This window comes from Gallus gallus, chromosome 5 (genome assembly GCF_016699485.2).
Source record: "Gallus gallus isolate bGalGal1 chromosome 5, bGalGal1.mat.broiler.GRCg7b, whole genome shotgun sequence".
In the NCBI taxonomy this organism is placed as follows: Eukaryota; Metazoa; Chordata; class Aves; order Galliformes; family Phasianidae; genus Gallus; species Gallus gallus.
Genome location: NC_052536.1, coordinates 20789666 through 20810341, shown reverse-complemented (window position 1 = coordinate 20810341; position 20676 = coordinate 20789666). Strand labels below are relative to the sequence as shown.

The 20676-nt window shown below is 35.8% G+C and overlaps 1 protein-coding gene across 1 annotated transcript in view; it reads right to left on the bottom strand.

Annotated features, from left to right (window-relative positions):
- Positions 1–20676, bottom strand: part of LOC112532543 — a 194874-nt gene that overhangs the window by 88917 nt on the left and 85281 nt on the right. The window contains exon 3 of the mRNA XM_040701943.1: positions 1297–1341. Within this exon, the coding sequence (XP_040557877.1) occupies positions 1297–1341 (45 nt within the window). The remainder of the gene's footprint in view (positions 1–1296; positions 1342–20676) is intronic.

Here is a 20676-nt window from a genome sequence, read left to right as displayed (position 1 = left end):
GCCTAAAGGGTATGTATATACATTAAAGGTAGGAAATTTGTGTTGCACATGAATTCTGGGGAATGACAACTCTTGATGACGATTTTCTACAGTTACAGGTGACAGAAATGCACTTCCTGGTGCTGAGTTCCTTATCTCAGGTCCCTGTATATCCAAGAGTTTCACTGTGTACATGACCTATCCTCTTGTGAGAACTGCCTTGCTTTTTCTGAGACCTCTTCTCAAAGACCTTTCACTATTCCTTTCTCTGCTTCCTAAGAGAAACCTGGAGTAGTTTAGAGGTATTCCAGAGATCTTTCAGGGCTGGTTACCAGGGTTGGTAGGTAAAGTATACAACCTGCAGCACAGGAGTGCTCCTTATACTCCTGGAATATCAATGTATGTTTAAAGACATCTAAAAATTTTTATCATGGGGAGATCATTCAGAAACCACAAGGAAATAAGTAATGTTAGAAACAGACAGAGTCAAAGAATCCAGAAAGGACTATCTGCATTACTATACACAGAAAATACTGCAGTCATTCATTCTGCAGTATTCCTTAACATTGTCTCCTCTCTCTTTTTGTGCCATGAAAGCACTATCAATCTAGATTGTTTGTATCAGGTTACTTCATCATTTTTTCCCAGAAATTTCCCTCTATAGCACAAATCCAGTATGATGTATTCATATTCAAGAAGTTACATATTAGAATATACTGTCCTGGTGGCAGATTTATTAATACTACATACGATGAAGAGGCAGCTATACATTCACTATGGTATATTTCTGTTTAGCAACAGGAGAAAGGACTACCATCCCACAAAACACACACACAATCACTAGTGAAGTTTAAAGGGCTGGCCGACTGCCTTCAAAGATGAATTATATATCTAAATGGCTTTAAACATCATATGCTAGAAGCTTAGAAACCACAGTTAACTGTTCTCTGACTCTCATAAAGGGAAAAAAAATCTATTATTTGTTTGAAATGCAAGAGAATAATAATAATTATAATAATATAAGTTAAAAAATATGCCTGCTACCTTGCAGCAATGCAGGATTTCTTCACTGATGTTAGGCAACACTGGAGGATGAAAGCGCTGACTTGGAATGGAGCCCTTGCAGGAATCGTTGTTATAGAAGAATCCTACCATTACTTGCAAACCTTTCACAGCTTTCTAAACCCACTGTGTAACTTGTTTATGACAGCACAAGAATAGTCAGTGACAGATACAAAGTCTTCAATTAAGACACCAGGATATAGCAATATTCTGAACACTAGCACTGATGTTATCAATATGGAGAAGTTACTGTACCTTTGCATACGAAGTTGGAAAGCATTCATTAACTCTAGAAGAGGCCTATGAAAAAAACAACAAAGGAAACTGGGAGTTAGTACAGTTGACAGTACACTATAAGAATATGTAAAAACTGGTACAAATAAGTATACAAAACAGGGATATATTAAGTCATTTAGTAGACACTATCAGGGAGAAATGGGGCTGACACATAGAGAGGTGTTTCTCAGATCCAGGAAGTGATAAATCTTAGGGTAGATATGCAAACTTTCAGCTTGGTTTAGCATTTTAAAGGCAAGTTTTATTTGAATCCTCTGAAGCAAATAATATCTAGCTTTCATTACTTTGCCTGGCCCGTATCATCACCATGCTAGCTGAAAGAAGAACTGCATTCTCCAAACTTATGTGAGAAGTGATGAAATATTTGACATATGGAAAACTGTAGGTAGGGCAACTCCAGAAGTGTGAGAATCACTCAGTAAAGGGAAGGTGCTTAAAGAACATCTTTCACAGGCTTTACAGTCACCTATGACATCGCTTTCCATTCTGGTTTCTGTTCTTTTTGGTATAGACTTTTGTTTTGAGGTGTAGAGTATGTATTTATGCACAAAATATACTTAAAGTCTTTGCCCCACTATCCATTAAGTTACAGGCCCCTGTAAAAATATGTGCTGTTAGCTAAGAGCTTACACTTTTAAGGGCATAGTAACATCAAATTTAATACAGTATGTATGCTAAAATTATACTAATTGAGTAAGAAAGATCAAAATTTCCTTTTTTAGAATTAATAAAGAGATCTCACATTTTTTAGGCATATAGTCTTACAGTATTATTTATAACAGGAAAAAAAGGACATAGTTTATGATTCATCTGTAAAAACATACATAAATGTTTTAATGAACAATTAAGCTATATGAATAAACATTGGTTACTAGATGCAGAATTCCTTATCAGTGTAGATGTAGAATTCCTCAGCATCATTTTCTGAGTAATTGAACCTAACATTTTATTCACTGAGAGCCATAACTACAGCGAAGCTCTTTCATAACCCCATACATATAATGAAGGTGATCAAATAGTTTATTACACATTTTCCTTTGTAATGCCCTACCTGATCTTCTGACAAACCTCATATGCCCTTTCTCTGTTTGCACAATCATTGCAATTGTATCTTACCACTTCGCATTTCATTTAACATAGGCTATAACTCTTTCTTTAATATAAAAAAAAAAACTTATGAATATCTTGAGTATTGTGTGATATTCTAAATGCATTTTAGAATGCATCATATTTTAACCAAGAGTGGAAGAAAGCTTTCTGACATCTGATTCTGTTTTGAAAAATTAATTATAACCTTTTTTTCTCTTTTCAAAGCACCCATGCCAATGGGTCATGGCCATGAAAGTGAAATGTTTCTTAAATGCATTGAGTCATTTTTGATATGTTGCCTACTCCTCCGCTAAGGTCACCCTCATCCTGCTGCTGGAAGTAACACACATAGTTTGCATCTCCAAGGGAAAAGCGTTAAGTACAACAAAAAACATAATGGCTTTTCTTTTTATCTGGTGTCTGTAAAAGATACATTTTCCCCTGGAAACCAAGGTCATTGATGTCATGTCATCAGTACAACAGGTACAATCCTTGCGTTCATTAGGCTGAATTTAGGAGAATATCTAGAGGGGCTGGAAGTGAGATTGAAGTCTGTGCCATTGTGGTCACCTGGTAGAGAATTCTGCTATGGAAAACAATCTGTAATGGAAATATGCTGCAGGGAATGTACACATTTCGTTACTAAGAACTGATCCTAGACTGTTAATCATGCATATTCCTGTCAAATGCATTAGCCCTTTTATAGTCACAGTATGGCTATCATAAGTCAGATTTTCAATGGAAGCCACAGACTGAAAGTCTGGTACTGTACTATATGTAGCACAATTGTATCATAGGGGAACATGTATCAGGAAAGTCCTGCTGGTGCCATGAATTCTTCCACTGTGTTTCAGACCTGATAGAAAGGAGTGCTTGAAAAAGATAGGTAGGGTAACTAACAATAATGTCAGGTGAAATAATGAGAGAGAGAGAGAAAGAGACAACACACAAAAGGAGGGGGTAAGAAAGAAAGGAAGCAGCCTTTTTTTAATTAGAGGAAATACCATGCTCTTTTCACTGGAAGGCCTCTACTAGGGTGGTCATTCATTCATTATTGACCCATCTGTGCCCATACAGCATAGTTAATCCCTGCAAAGACAGAAGCTACTTTTTAAATCTTTTGAGTTTCAGCTAATTTTAAACCTACTCCCACTGAAATATTTACTGCATGTCTTCCTCATAAATTATATCATATTTAAAAAATGAAAATTCTCATTTCAGCATCATCAACTCAAGTGGAAAACTGCAAATCCTCCAACAGAAAATTAGCAAACATTTGTTCTGCCTGTCAGCTCAAGTGTGCTGTACTTTTTCCCTGGCTCATATGTATTTATATTTCCTAGTCTGTGAAACTACCATAGCTTCCTGCAGTACCCGTGAAGACAGGCATCCTATGGCTGCAAATGAGTATATTATTTAATCATGAAAAGACAAGACTTTGAATAAGAGAAAGCATTTCTAAGAGAAAAGTTACCAAGGACTCCAGGATCTGACTGCATAACTCAATCTCATTCCATCTCTTGAATGAAAATGGAATAGTGCTCAAACGATGTGTTTGTGCCTTGGGAGTGTACTTCATGTACACAGAAGTACAATGACATTCTTCATTGTACTTCATTTAGCCTTGGCCACAAACCAGCTTTGTAGACAAAAGGACAGGAACATACGATCTCTGAGCATTTAACAGTAATTGCTTTGTGCCACATTAAAAAGATATTTATTTTGTCTTGCATTTGTCTACTAAGTAGGTACAAGTATTTTTTCAAGTTTTGGGGTGCAACGTGACATTCTTTCAAGGGGCCTCAGTTTTAGAATGCCTTTGGTGTTCTCTTCTTCAAAATAAAGGTTTTTTGAACGTGACTCTAGGCAGTTTTAAAACTTAACATAAAATCACTAGTCGTGAATTTTTATACTGAATGCTGCCATTTTACACATGTAAACACAAGACAGTTTTTGTAAATTTTCCAGAAGAGACTTAGAAATAAAAGAGACCTGGCAAAATTTGGGAAACCTAAGAACTAAGTACATGATGTAACTAACTGCTAGATGGCATTTCAAATGTAGTTCATTTAGGCTTTTATTTTGCATTTAATTTCATTTGTGTCTGGTTTACTCCAGTTTCAACAAGCCCAGTTTTTACCAGTGAAGCAACTGAGATGAAAACCATCTAAAAGTATTTACACTCTATAAAGGAAGCAGTAGACTTAGGAAAACTGGTGAGAGTGCAAAAGTAATTTCAAAGTATATATAAAAATGGGAACTTAGAAATAAATTAAAATTAGTTTTATAACTTTAAAAACTGTAAAAAATACCACTCTTTTTGCTGTCTCAAAAACATGGCAAAATTCCCTTTAGGTGGAATGAGAAATTTCACTTAATTTTTGAGATGTGACATGATTTAAAAAAATGGCTCTGCGAGGTTCTTAAGGCTCGTATGCCTTGACGTTCATGCAAATAGGTCTCTGCTGTGGTAGAATAAAAGAACATAAGACTAATATCTATAATTCAGTTACAACTATCAGCTAACACATCAGAACTGCTTGCCCATCCTCTAGCCACCACTCTGACCCCATAGCTCAGTCAAATTTAAATAAATATTATCCAGGAATACTAAAGTGTCAAGGAGTGCACTATAGAGCAAGACTGCGTTCCTACATTAGGGTTCAAGAAGATCATACTCATTTTGGCACCCTACTTCAGGAGCTGATTCCCAAGGTAAATGTGTGTTGGTTTCTGTAGGTGTTGCCAGTGTTGTAGAGAAAAACAAGTAGCATGGCTAGGGAGCATTCCTCCCAAAGTGATAGGCTGTCAGTATTAAATTGAACAGTTTACAAGAGGAGAGAATTAAGATTTGCAAAGAGTTTACAAAAGTGGATAATTAAGATTTGCTGACCCTCGTCTCTCACAGAATCCCATAAACAAAACTAGTGAACATTTGTATTATTGGTTAATTTTGTCTGAATTTTGAGACAAGTCACTGAAGTATAATAAATGACCGAACAAACAGGATACAAGATACCTATAGTACTGTGATATAACATTTTTTTTTTTTTTATGGTCATGGAATTATAAATGCAGTTAGATCTCTGGCAAACAGGCTGCATAGTGAACATCATCATATAGACTCATTTACCAATACCTGAAAAAAAATAATGTGTCAAACGCTTTGAAGTATTACTTCTGATGTCACTGTGACCTATAATTCTTTGGCATGTAGCCAAAGAAAAGGAGACTCCAAGAATGAAAAAAACGAGTGCCAGAAACTGTGTAGACAGAGAGAAACAGAGATTGGTAGGAAGTAGATTCAGTTTTACAGTCACTGGGCAATGAATGGTGTGTTGCAAGACAGATGACTACACAGACCTGTTTGTAGTGTTGAATTCTCTGTTACTCCAAGATTAGCCAATAATAATAAATAACTTCCTAAGGTCATACCATTCACTGTGTATTTCAAGTCCCAAGAGAAAAGACATAAGGATAGCCAGACTAGTCAGGAATGAACTCAGATAAGATTCAGATTTAAGCTGTGATTGTACATAAAAAGAAGGACTTTTTCCGCTCTCCTAACTTACATATTCCAGTCATATTTAAAAAATAATCCTCAATTCACTTTGAATACCATCACTCTCAATTTCTCTCAGAGATGTAGGCTTTTTAACTTCCTTTTTCCCCCTTCCTCTTTGAAGTCTCTAGTAAGCTATTCTTCCAAACTACTTTAAAAGGAAATCAATAGTTCCTTATTATAGTAGTAATGCACATATGCCTGCAGACTAACAATCTTCATATTCCAAAATCCTCGGTTCTTAATACAAAGGAATGATTTCGATTTTTCTCATCACATCTACGCTATATCAAAATGTTTGTATGTACCTTTTCAAAGTTACTAAGTCTTTATGTTGAACTGAATCTCTTTTATAACACCCCTTTTTATTCCTCTACAGCTAGAAGATCATTGTACAGAATTTCTATCTGCTCTTACTTCTCTTTCTTGTCTGCAAAAGTTTATTTCCCTAGTCTTTGAATATGGGGAAAACATTTTTAAGAGAAAAGTTTCCAAAGACTCTGGGATCTTACTGTATAATTCGATTTTATTCTGTTGCTTGAATGAAAATGGAATTTAGCTATATGGACTATCAGATACTCAACTGTGATTATTACCTCAAACTGGAAGGAGCCCTGGTTATTAACAGGTGGGGTGAAGCCTTTATTCCTAAAAGTAACTTATTCTCTCTTTCAGATGTTTCTTCATTTTCAGGGTAATAATACTGATCTAATACTTGGCAACAGATTTCGTAAAGTATGGTTTACTAGAAAGTATAGCAAATGTTATTGGCAACAGTGCTGTAAACAGAAAAATTGATAAAAATATTAAATATACTGGAATACCATGATTTTTTTCCCCGTAGGCTACACACCAAAGGCTAATTCAGAATAGAATGCCTGTGCCTTTGCTTCCCATGTTCAAAATGGAATGCTAGTACAAGTCCCTTCACAGGGCTGACATAAATTTTGATGTGTCAGTATTTCTTGAGTACTAAGACATGGCATTAGGAATACTGTAAATCAGACTTTAATTCTATATTTAATGAAGGCGTTGGATAGCATACAGAAAATAAAACACGGGAAACAGTGAAGAAATAGTGAAGATGAAAAGTGCTATTGAATGTGTACTACTCAGTGTGGGCTAGCCAGTCAGTACACTAAATGAGACAGAGCATCTATGAGAAACATTGCATTTTATACTGCAATTAAAGTCCATCAAAATGTTTACATAGAAGGGATCTGAATGAAGATTGCACTGGAAACCTTAATACGAGAATTTCTGAACTTTTGAGTTTTAGTCTTGGTGTTGTATTAATGCCAATTTCAGAAGATGTAATATATATTATATATGCATTAAAATATTAAAGTGCTGCTGCATTTATAGCTTCTGAAGGGATGAATCTTATTGTCAAGGGCATCAGTGAATGGTAAAATATCTTTGAAATCACGAAGGAGAGTAACATCCCCTAGGCAGACCTACAGAACAATGTCAGAAGAGTAATAAGATGCAGAAGGGTCGTGTCCTCTTGTCCAGGTGTATCTGTTACAGGAAAAGTTTATTTCTAGTAAAGTGCCCCCTTACTTAAAACATTTTGAGAGCAGACATTAAAAAGTGCCTGAAGCAAAATGACCTTTTTTTGGCAAAAGAAGAAAAGTCCTGACAGAACCTGAAAGGTCTGTCTCAAGCTCACATCTCAGCACTGTTTTAATCACTTTTTACTCCATGGTAGTTTGATGCTATACACATTTCTATTCTCTCTAGTATGAGATTGAACTTTAGCTTAAGTACATACGGCAAGGTTAATATGGAAGGGTTCTGACTCCTGGCCAGGGAGTTTTGCTTAGGATCACTGTTGCGGTTTCTTACATGGATCTCCAGAAATCTTGAGAATGTTGCTGAGGAACTGTTTAGTATTGTAGCTCTTGTGCCACAGCATCATACAGCCTGACTATTAGGTTTCTCTTTAAGTACTAATATACAACTGCAGGATATAAAAAGCACAAAAGTCAGTTAGTCTGATGAAAACATGTCTTTAAGTATTTGTGATTAGGTCAATTTATTTTTCTTTCATAGTACATAAAATCCAGAGCTGTAACTACTAAACTCTGGACCAAGTTATAGAAATTTAAGCACGTTATGATGCACAATATTCAGGTGTTTGTCACGTTCCCCTAACCCCAGACATTTGGGATGCTATGATGTAGATCTACAGAGTCAACTGACATAGCATATAATGGAGCTGATTATGATTTAAACAAACACATTTTTAGCTAAGTAAATCTACAGAAAAAGTATGGTTGCTCTGGTCTCCATTTAAATTATACTATTTATTTCTTCAAACTCCTAAGTTTAGAAATTGAAAGAAATACTCTAAACATTACAATTCACATGTATTATAAATTCACTAGCATTTCTATTCTATGTGTAGCATATTTTATGCCTTTGTCAGTTTGCTTTCATTAAAGCCAACTGAAACAGCAAGGAAACTTGTCTGATCTTTCCAGTAAACACAACTTCAGACACTGGGTCAATTTTTAGTGTAAACAACAGACAGGTTAAATTACCACTATAAAAGCTTCCTACCCATCAACAGCGATTTCTACTTTTCTTAGAATGTATTTCCATCATAACACTGCAAAAGCACGATTTTGGGGGTGCTCTTGTTGCTACTGAATGTATAAAAGAACTCAGCCAAATAACTAAATCAAGACAGAAGAGATCCACATTTTCTTTTCCCCAGAAGGTACCTAACTGTCATTAGGAATGCAGACAGTAAAAAGGCAATTTGGGACTCTAAGAGTAGGTTGCAAAAATAATTTACAGTTGTGTTCACTGTTAGCTTTATACTAAATCACATCAAGACCCTTCATTTGTTGAGGCTGCATTCAGTATGGTATTAAAAACAACTCTTTCCATCGGTATTTTTATTGTTGTTCGCCAAAAAGATATTTTCTTCGAGGTCCTTAATGTTCCAGTAGGGATATTACTGTACAGATACCAATTAGGTACCTACACTGTAACGATAGGCATACAAAGCAGACACAGTGTGGAATGAAAACATGACTTATCAAGGTACTTGTCAGACAAAGTTGTTTCTCCTTTCTTTTTAGTTATACAGTGGAGTAGTTCTATCAATGTTCATACAGTAACTATATTGTCAATTTTAATTACTGAAAATCAAGGACAGACACACTGAAGTCTTATGTATTTTACACTCATTTCTTTCTGAAACATTTTTCAACTGAGAGCCATCTCAAAGTGCTTTATAAATTCTGAGTTAATCAGGAGAGCCCAGTGTAGTAGCTAAACACAACACTATCGTTCCTTTCTACATTCCGTACTTAATAGAATAAATAATTTTCCCAGTATCTCAGATCAATTCAGTGGCAGAACCAGAAAAAGCTCTCAGAATTCTAATGTCTCAGTATTCACTGAGCAAAGCTACCTGCAGTTCCCATCAACTACAGTCTGACATAGAAGTACTTGTTGGTACATAACAAATGGTGATTACTTTTTTGTGTTTCCGCTCAGCTTAGCAAAATGGTCTTCCATCTTGCTGAATTTTCTAGGTTCTCTTCCATGTGCTACAGTCTGCTGCCCCTGAGTTTTTTACTATGTTGCACTATTAGATCAGTGCTCTTCTACCTCTTGAAAAATTGTCTGAACCCTCATCCTACTCTTGACTCAAATTAGATCTCTATTTGGTATCTCTATATGGTATGTACCCTAACTTTTCTTTTCCTATACTGCTTATTTTCAAGACAGCTCTGTAACTCTCGGTTCCAGTCAAAACCACCCAATTACTGCATCCATAAGGCATTCCACTAAGGTTTCAGACTTATCTTTTCAGACTTCTAAGTAGGTTGGGTCAGTAAATGACTCTCTCCTGTGAAAGTGTTAAAAGAACTTCCAAGCAATTTGTAATCCTTTTTTTTCTCCCCCATTCTTCTGAACTTTCCCAAAAAGAGCAGAAAGTTTAGCAAAATTAGAAGTATTCTATCTCAGACTGCAAAGCTCTAAAGAACCTAATTTCCAGGTGCTTCCCTGAAGTGCACTCCCCTCACAGCTCCAGGCCTCTGCTTCCTTTCTGCAGAAGGGGATCTTGCAGAATATTTCCACATTACTCATGCACTGTTGTGACATGCTTTTGTTATTCAAAGCAAGGTTTTTACAGCTTGGTAACCACGGCAAGAACTCATTTCCTCTGAACTGCAATTTTAAAAAGAGGCTAAGATGTCTTGTGGCACCCTGTCAAAAACTGTAAATAGTTCTCACAACACCATATTTCAAAACTGACAGCAGTGTAAACTTATGAGTGGGGATGGTTTGAAGGTAACACTAAAAGTGAGATTGTGGGGTACCAAATCTGGTCTCTGTCAAGGAGGTCAGGAAAAATTGGCTCAGTTCAGGAGATAGAATATTTTTTCTGTCATACCTTCATAGCCAGGCTAGATTCCAAATCCCATGTATATTACTTCCATCTCTTATGTTACTGGCATGTGATACGTGAGAATAGAAGAAATATGAAAGAAGAAACATTTGTTCTCCTATGTTTGTGTTACAAGGAAATTAAAAAGAGACTCCTGACTTTATTAATCCAGATAAATAACTCGAGCCATTAAGACTATCTTGTTCTTTGTATGTGTAGTTTCCAGATCTCTGTGGATTTTACGGCAAAAGCAAAAACAACTTGTGCTTGAAGACAGATTGAAGAAAAGATAATTATTTAAAAAAAATTGGATGTAACAGTTATCAAAATAATTTTTCTTTAATGAAATTATGTCAACTAATGTAAAGGCTTTATTTGCTGTCCTACTAAAAGCATATATATGAAATAATAATAAATAATTAGTATGTTTGCTATCAGAATGTTAATGCGCATAATACAACTAAACAGGTGGAAGTATGAGGACTGCTCTGAAAGTAATACCTTCTGTTTTATTATCTTGGACCACAATGTCAGAGGTGGATGTTGGTGGTATAGCAGTAGAGATTGAGAACCTTCCCCCATATATTCCATTACATTTTGTTGCGACATGACAGATGGCAGCAGAGAGGCTGTCTGGTCAAATAGCATTCGACATAGAAGCACATCTGAAGCAAAACATGTATCATTGAGTTCCTCCATGTGGAAAAAAATTGCACCCATTGAAATTAATTGATGCTTGCTGAACTTTTATGGAGACCAAACAGTGGATGTGAGCACAGTGCAGGTGGTGGTGTGTTTCAGCAGTGACAACAGAAACAGTGGGTCACATCTGCTGGTTCTGATTTTTTTGAGTCTGACATGCAGGCTCTTCTTTCTTGCTAGCAAAAATGTGTAGCTAATGGAGGTAACTATGTTGAAAAATAATTTTTTGTAGCTGAGAATTTGTTCTATAAAACAGTGCTATTGTGTTCTTTGCATCTGTTGTAGATTCCATGGAAACAAACAGGAGGCCTTACTTTCAGAGCAACCTATGTAATTTGTTAAACTGTGGAAGACAGTTTATTGATTTGCTAAATCAGTCATAATGTCCATAGCCTTCCTTTGGTACATCCAAAGAAGTCAATATTCAACAAACTTATTTCAACTGGTGATTCCAATTAAGGGAAAGACTTGATGAAATAGTAAAAGTCATGCTTCATCTTCCAGATAATGAATAGAGTCTGGTTATTAAAGAAGAAGATTGGGAAAAATAGTTTGGGAACAATAAGATATCTGGTGATGGGAAGAAAACTCTTAAATATATCCATAATAAGTGCTGTTTTCTTCCACTACTAAACCTGTTTTCTTGCTGGTTTGGAAAAACTTATGTGAACCTAGGTCTAAATCAACTTCATTTAGATCAAAATGAATAATATAAATAGGATTTTGGTGGCATTTCAATTTCCTTTCAAATGCAGCTTGGCATAAACTGTAAGATAATCATTAAACACTAAATAAAAATGTAGAATTAATCATTTTCTAACAAATCAAACATGATAATTAAGGAATTGAATGGCTATAGATTAAGCTTTCTAAATGATTTACTTCAATGCCTATACATGTAGCATGTCTTTCTGAGTTAGTAAAAATAAATGCCACATACTTCGAGAAATATTCTCCCTTCAGAAAAGCAGCTGCAATGCATCAACACTAACAGAGTTAAAGATGTTTAAAACAATTTTCTCCTCATTGATTTGAATTACGACCAAAATCTAGTAGTTTTCATCACTTTGAATTAAATCGGTCAGTTTAAAAAGCACAATAAAACAATGAAAAGTACTGTCATTCAGATCACCTCCTGAACTAATAACAGTAGATATTGTGTTTGTTTTTTTAAAAGCTTGGGAAATGATTTTAGGGAATTTCAGAGTACCTAGGAGATTACTGGCCTGAGGTGATGCCCTGATCACAATGGATACATAATGCAACACAACGAATATCAACATTTGTTTTTTTCCTTTGGCTATGTGAATCCCAATATCCAGTTTATGATAATTGTCCTCTGTGCCTTTCTCCCTTCTCTTCCCATAAAATGCAGGTCCAGCAGCAGACATGAAAGTGTTCTTTGACAGCAAACGTAGCAAAATTAAACATGCCCTGTAGAGACAGGAGGCTGGGCGCATGGGGAGATTAAATCTGTCAGTGCATCCTATTGCCCATCAGTCTTGAGCTATGATTATTCATTTGGTAAGGTAACTGCAGAGAATGTTTCAGTGAATTAAAGAGAAGGACCTGAGCCTGACCCTTATTTCTAGAGTGCAGTTTAATCAATAGCATCAGGCAATACTGTGTTTAAATTATGAAGATATTTATATTTACTGAAGTCAAGGCTTGTGAAAGATACCTTTCATGACAGGTCTAGAAATTAATTTCTGTCATTACATTTTATCTCAAGCCTGGCAGTGCTATAGAGGCCAAAAGCAATTTCATTTACCTAGATAGTACAACTCAAGTGTATCCTATAACGCTTTCAGTACAGTCAGTATTATTTACAAAACCAGCCTATGCCCTTATTTAATGATTTGGCAGTCATGCTAAACAACCGTACCTTTTAGGGAATAGCGTTAGTTGAATGTCAATACATACGTATGATTGCCTTTCATCTGTGCAGAGAAATGGCAATTAGTATTTCCATTGAGTTTTCTGACAGAGGGGAAACTGAATTAAAGCCTATTTATAAATATTTTAATATCATAAAACAGCCTTAGAGCAATCAATTTGAGCAGCACTGTAAATATGCCCTTCATTATGTAAAGGTTGGCTGTTTAATAATAATATGCAAATAACTTTGCAAGAGTACTTCTTTAGTCTCTTTATTTTTCTGGCACAATGTCCCTCCCACTGGGGGAGTCTACAGAGAAATGGACTATCACTTTCATTGTTTGTTTGTATGTATAGGACGTATTTATGTTCTGCTGAATCAAAAACTTATGCCCCTGGCAGCTTTTTTCATTAAAACTTCTATTAAAACTTGACTTGGTATCATGAGAGTGTTCATTATTCATGAGTTAATGTTGAGAGGTAGAAACAGAAAGTCACACACTTTTGAGGCAGTATATCTTGTCATATCTCCACTGTCTGTAGCTGAGGATCTGTGCCATAAATCCTGTTTCCAGCTCACTCACCCATTTGGTCTGTTTCTAGGCAGAGCCGATCATCTAGTTCCAAGGCTCACCTCCTGCAACCATTTGCAAATGACTTTCTTTCTTCTAGACTCAGATTTTCTGCCTAAAAAATAAGTGTGAAAATACCTAGCTTATGTATGTATAGCTTTTTTTTTTTTTTTTTTTTTTTTTTTTTCCAAGTTCAGGAGTTTCACTAATGTTAGAATGGTATACAGCCAGTAAAAATGAAGTCAGAATTAGAGTGAGTTTTAACACAGAGATGTATTTCACTAGTTAACCAACACAAGATGTGAAGCTGCAATGACAAGTAAAGGAGACAGACTCCAGCAATCTAATATTCCTGCTTTTCTACACAACCAAAACAGGATAAAAGCCTCTGCTCTTCAACTGAAATCAGGAATATTCCTATACTTTATTGCCAGGAACTTATTCAGTATAATAATTTTGCATAGAGTTGTCTTCCTGCTCTAATTAAAAGTAACAGTATTATGCTTTCTGCATCTTTTTTCTTTCTCTTTTGTAAGGTAATTTCACTCTTCATTATTAATACTTGGTAGAACCTTAGTCCTTCAAAAAATTATAGATTCCTTTTTATAGCCATTATCAATGCAATCACTTAAACTCATATTTCTGAATTTATACACTACTGACATAAATTTATTATTTTCAATCTTATTCTGAGACTTGTTGGATTGGCTGAAATCATACACAACAGCTCATAGATCAATAAGTAATTTGTTTAGAATGCCAGGGATCATTTGTGATCTAATATTTGTGTGGGGGTCAAAGTTAAAAAAGCAAAAAACATCTGCGTATGTTCTCAAAAATAAGTTCAGACAATTCAGTTTGCCAAAGTTCTTGAGAAAGAATCACCTCAAGGAGCCAGATAGCAGAAATGGAAATGACAGTTCAAAGTGAAGGCAATATAGAAATGTTTTTGCTATGTAAATCTTACTTCCCCAGTTGTCCAACTATGGACAATTACAGATACAAAACAGCAGTTTGAAATATTTGCAACTGGTGAACTAGGAGAACACAGAGTATCACTTCAACATTACATGGCTTAGCTGAGCAGCAAAACAAGTTTGCACCTCAGTTTTTCATTACAGATCATGTAATACCATGCCATTCTAGGTTACAGGGAAAAATACTAGGTAGTCCAAATGCTTCATGGAAAATTCACAAATGTTTCCCATGGCAAAGTAAGATTTTCACTTCTTGTCTTGAGAAGGTTTATTAAAAACTCAAAGGTCACTAAAGCTTTGATAATGGTCTTTTGCTGATCTGACATTAGCACAGAAGACCCAATGTTAAGTACTATTTCACTTACACCAGCATTTTTTTTGTATGTACAAGATCTGAGATTGTATAAATATCTGCAAGAGAGCTCCAACTGACTCTACTGCATATTGACACAAACCCTCAAAACACAAACTGAGAAATCATTCTTTGTGGTAGCTGTTAGTATTCCTTACCGAATGGTCATCCTTACTATGAAGCTAACTTTAGTAGTCAACCATTCATGAAAAAACAAAAAATACTCCTGGGTGAAATACTATAAGATTTTGTTTATAGCTTCTAACCATTTGCTTTATGTCACAACTGAATGGTCTTTCCTTTGGAAAGAACATGAGGCATGCATTAAATCTGAAGGAAGGACACTCATTACTTCATGAGCAAATTGTCTCCCAGGACAGCTTTGGCCTACCTCTGCTTACTTCATGAGAATTGACAGTGTTGTGAATGTCCAATAAACCCACTCACTTTGAAGAAATCGCTATTTATTGTATCAGGTAATGCTATTTTTTCCAGAGCTTAGCTTTAGAACTAAGAAGTTGCATGCTATTAGAAGGACATAGATTTAATTATTTCGAGGAAATTAATATCTTTGTTAAAAGCACAAGCTGTAACAATACTAATTAAAGAACCATGGATGTGTCAAAGTTATTTCTTTAGTTCCGGAAAGGAACACGATTTTGATGTAAATCTCCTCCTTGTCCCTACTCCCTGCATTATACTAATAAGTGAATAATATGGATGCCAGCTCTTAGGCACATACTGTCCCAAAATCTAATCCTATTGTATCATACAATGTGCAAATGTAGATGTATCTACATAGGTCTCTCCAAAAGTAGTATATCCTAATTATTTCCATGAAAACTACTTCTCAACATAGACACCACTATTAGCTGTGCATTTTTGCCAGTGATGAACAAGAGCCTTAATGCCACACTCATAAAAGTCTGCACCAATGGAGGTGACCCACTGTCACTGTTGCCACTGCTGAAATGCACCACCCACCACCTCACTATCGTGTTTTGGTCTCCACAAACATTCTGCAAGCATTGAGGAATGTCAGTGGGCGCCATTTCTTTTGCATGGAGGAACTCAGCAATACATCTTTGCTTCATACACACTTCCATGTCTGACGCCATTTGGTCAGACCACCCCCTCTGCTGCTATCTGTCACTCAGCAACACAATATAATGGGATATTGATGGGGAAAGTTCAGCTTCTACTACCATACCACCAACATCTGCCTCTGATGTTATGGGCCAAGACAATAAAACAGGAGGCATTACTTTTGAAGCAGCCATCATATTCTCCCATCTGGGCATTTTGCCAGATGATCAAGCTAGTATAGACACAAGATGCAGAACAGCCTCTGCTCTTGTCCACAGAAATAGCCCTCTAAAGGACTAAATTGACAAATACGAAGGTTTAGAAAAACCTTCAAATCTATTACAGTGAGTTAATATGAAATTTAGTTCTCACAAGCATCAGCAATATAGATCAAAGAAAAAGAATGCCAGTCATGAACCACTTTTAAGAGTTCTGAGCACTGTTGTCAATGGTATATACAATGCTTCTATGAATTCTTACCTTTTCAGATGGAAATAAATACATAAAAGGCTGGCTTCTGACTCATGAGCAGTAGATTTGTCAAAACAAAACAAAAACCAAACCAAATCAAAACAGAAAACAAATCTAGCAAGTTGGGAAGACATAAAATACCAATTTCCTATTAAAATTCTGTCACAAAAAAGTCTCATGTCAAAGATTCTTATAAGGGTCAGAAGGTCTGATGTTAGCATGTTCTTAAAACACAAGTTTACAAGGAGAGATAAGAACAGTAGATCATTCCATCATAACATGAAGCTGGAGTCTTTATACCATTTAATAAGACCAGAAAGAAAAAATGTAATACTAAGAATACTATTAGCTGTTGACCATATTAAAGAACAATTAATAAGATTACATAAAGAACATCCTAAATGTTGTGCAGATCAGGAATCCAGCAAAGCAATTGCCCTCATATATTAGTAAAGACATGGGAAACTAACAATATATAGCGAACAATCAAAATAAATGAATGTATTGGACAGAGGATTTGAGGAGGTATGATTAAAACAAACTAGGATGCATGCAATTTCAAGCTATCCAGTAGAAGCTGTGGCAACACTCTATTTGTACTTATGTTTTGTTTCTACTCTTGAAACCCCTTTAGTGCAGAGACCTGCAATTCGCTGAACTACAGCTTAGTATACCAACCCAAATTTCCCCATGAGAAGTATTTTACACATTTCAGTAACACAGTGTAGGGAAAATAATCGACTAAATGACCAGATAACTGTTTTCCATTTCTGATCATTGGGAAATACATGGCCTCCCTCTTCACTCAGAGGGAATTTTAATTCCAGAAAGAGATTTTAAAAGAAAGTGGCAGTGTTGATTGGTGGCTGACTCAGAAAGCAGGAAAGGGGAAGATGAAACAAAGTGATTCAGACAAAAGGAAAAAGCCCTTAATCTGGCTTGTCTGGAGACACAAAAGTCTACTGAAGCAAAATAAATAAATAACATGACCAATCTATCTTGCTTTCCTTTCTGAGGACAAACAGGGAGAAAGCAACACAAATACAGCAAAAGCAGGCAAGCTTGGCTTTCTTTGAATAAGATCCCACCTGACAACATCATACATTATTTTCCTGGGTGCTAGATTTATATCTGAGCTTAATTATTGCCTGCATAAGCTTGTGAAACCCAAAAGGAGTGCCCTCCAAGATGCAGATGACCTGTAAATACCGGTTTGTGTTTGTGCCACAGGAGAAGGGGGAGTGTTTTTTTTTTTTTTTTTTTTTTTTTTTTTTTTAACAGAAGATGTAATAGTTTATGACAAGGTCTATTACCCCCTGGAAGAAAAAGGGAAAAAGGGAATGTCTATGCTGTAGCAAAAGCTAATACACTCCAAATGTCAGCTTCCATCAAGGCACACCAAGTATGGACAGTGATTGCTAAGCCATCTGTCCATCAGTTTTTGAAATGTGTTATCAAATATAAATAAGGAAGTGGGGATGAATATGACTCTATAAGAATTATTGTAGTTGTTTTCTTTAGACATAATCTACAACTTCTGATGTTTCATGTCATTTACGAGAGCAACGCCAGGAGCAGAACCTAGTGCCAGCCTTGCCCGTGGGTGCTGAGAAACATAAACTACTATTTCTGTTTACACTAATACAATTTGAAAAGAGTGTCCTTTCACTCCTGGAGGCTTGTCTACTGAAAGACAACATAGGTCACTTTCCGGAATCGATGTTTAGGTTAGATTTATGCACTGTCTGACATCTATAAATTAGATAACCTACACTAAAAAACTTTCAATTTCAAATATTGGTCACCTTTCTGCATACCAAAAGTTCTCAGAGCAATTCAGTTTGTTTCCATACAGAACTGAAACAGTCTGTCTGCTCTGGAGGGAGGTGGAAGGCAGCTGGTAGGCAGTATCACTTGGGCGGGTGTTTTAGCAGCAGGTCCTCAGAAAGCACCTCCAGTTGTGAAGTGCAACCACTAAAATATCTTGAATGTCCATGCTTTCAGATAGGATGACTGAAGATCCATAAGGATACAAGGCAAGAAAGGATCTAAAATGTGCTCTGTATTACTATTCAGTCTATATTTCTAGTTTCAGAGACTTATGTCTTGAGTTTAGAATAAATATATTTTCAGGTGTTCTTAGGTCTCTACAGATCCATACAGCCACCATGCTTCACAGCTGTGTGACTGACTAGTAAGGCTGATACTTGCTGAATCAGCTGAGAACGGCAGTTTTGACAAAAAATTACAATATTTTCTACCAATTCAGACCAGCACAAATCTTAGCTTTGTTGCATAGGAGATTTATGGTAACAAGAGTCTCACACAAACTTCTCTTTCTAGAAACTGAGGCACTGAAAAGCCATTAGCTTTGCCAGATAGATTTGCACCTGATTACTATAGTGTAGGTGAGATCTGAAATGACAAGGCACCTGAATCCTGCAAGATTCAGGTACAGGCCTCTACATTTTCCTTCCTCAGCCAAGCTTAATAAAACAAAGATTATATTAATAATGTGGAATGTTGGGCATATAGTTAATTTTTTTTATATCATAATGCACAACTAATCTCAGACATATCTAATGAGTCTCCTCCAAAACAGCAAACATTATTGTGTCAGGTGGTTGTTAAGACCTATAACTGTAGTTGTGCCACGTCTATGGGGTATTCTCAGTCTTCAGTGACTGTGATTTACTTCAGCCTGCACTTTCACTGCTAGAGATTTTGAACCCAGAGCTTCCAAATTTTGCCATTTATACAATAGCTAACCAAGATGTCAATCTCATTTGATCACATCATGGATTCTTATGATATCAGCGCTATCCTGTGACTATTTTCTATCAGTGAAAGGCACAACAGCGTCTCTCCAATGTGATAACAGCTTTTATGACCCCAAATCATACTGAGTGGTTTCTTTTTAACTTTCACAGACTCTCTATACTTCTGTAAATTCCAAGATTCTAGAATGTGTTTCCACCAATACATGAGCTTTTGTTTTCATTTTTGTTTAAAAAAGTCTCAGCAAGTCACACGTGATACTTCCATCTACAGAATCAATGTTTCAATCATCTTCATATTTTGTCAACTTTTAAGTTCCAGCTTTGTTTTAACTGTTCTTGCCTTCCACTCAGGACATATTTATTGCTCACTTGTATTCACTTCCATTCTTAGGTCACTTCCCTGTTAGGAATTGTGGTGCTTGGAACATAGTCTAAAATTAGCCCACAGACATCTTTAATCTTGATGAAATGTCTAGAGAATGCTTTAATTAATCTTTTAAATACTTAGTGATATAAAGTTAACGTGCAAAATTTAAAATGAAATAATGCAGTTTGGTTAAGATAATTCCCGGAGTTTATAAAAGTCTTGGGAAAAAATAATGTGGGAAGCTCAGGGTATTAGGTATCTGAGAGCCATACTCAGCCTATGCTTTGGCTACAAATTTTTCTTCTACTCAGCCACAAGGTGCTGAGATCTTGTCTCTTGATTGCTGTGACAGCTAAGCATCTTGCAAACAGTATTTGACACTTCTAAGGCAACCAGATCAATGCTCCTCACTGTATGTTTAGAACTGGTTAAATTCACTGTGGAGAAAGTATGACCCAGGGAGCTGACAGAAGAGCACATTTGAGTCTGCATAGATCTGTCAAATTCTGAGTACTCATGTACTGTAAGGAAAGTGAGAAAAAGTAGGATATTTCTGAGATACTGAAACATTTATATGGAGTAGGTCTATGAAGAACCTCTTGGTATTGCTGTTATTCCCACCAATAATAAAAATAAGCAATAACTTCGATTATGGAAAAGAAACTACGTGTAAAGTAAAAATAATATCATACACCAGGTACTAGAACCTGATAAGCTCTGTTACCACGAGAGAGCAGAAAAACATTGGAATTGAGAGCTGATAAATGTTTGATGTATATAATCACATTGTTTACATTTTCCTCTGTAATCAAATAAGTAGAGCTTAGGGATGTAAAAAGTACATATGGGCATGAAATTCCTTCTCAGACGTTTTAAGGTAAGTTTGTAGATAGCTGTATTTAGAGAAAGACTGTAGTCAAAATAAACAATAACAACAATGAAACCCAAACAAACAAATATATATATTGATTCTGTAGATGGTTGGACAGAATGAAAGGTAAAAATTATTGCAGATACATTTGGACATCTTAAAAAAACAAACAGATCAATAAGATTTATTTAGTCAGAGTAGACTAAAATTCACTCGTATA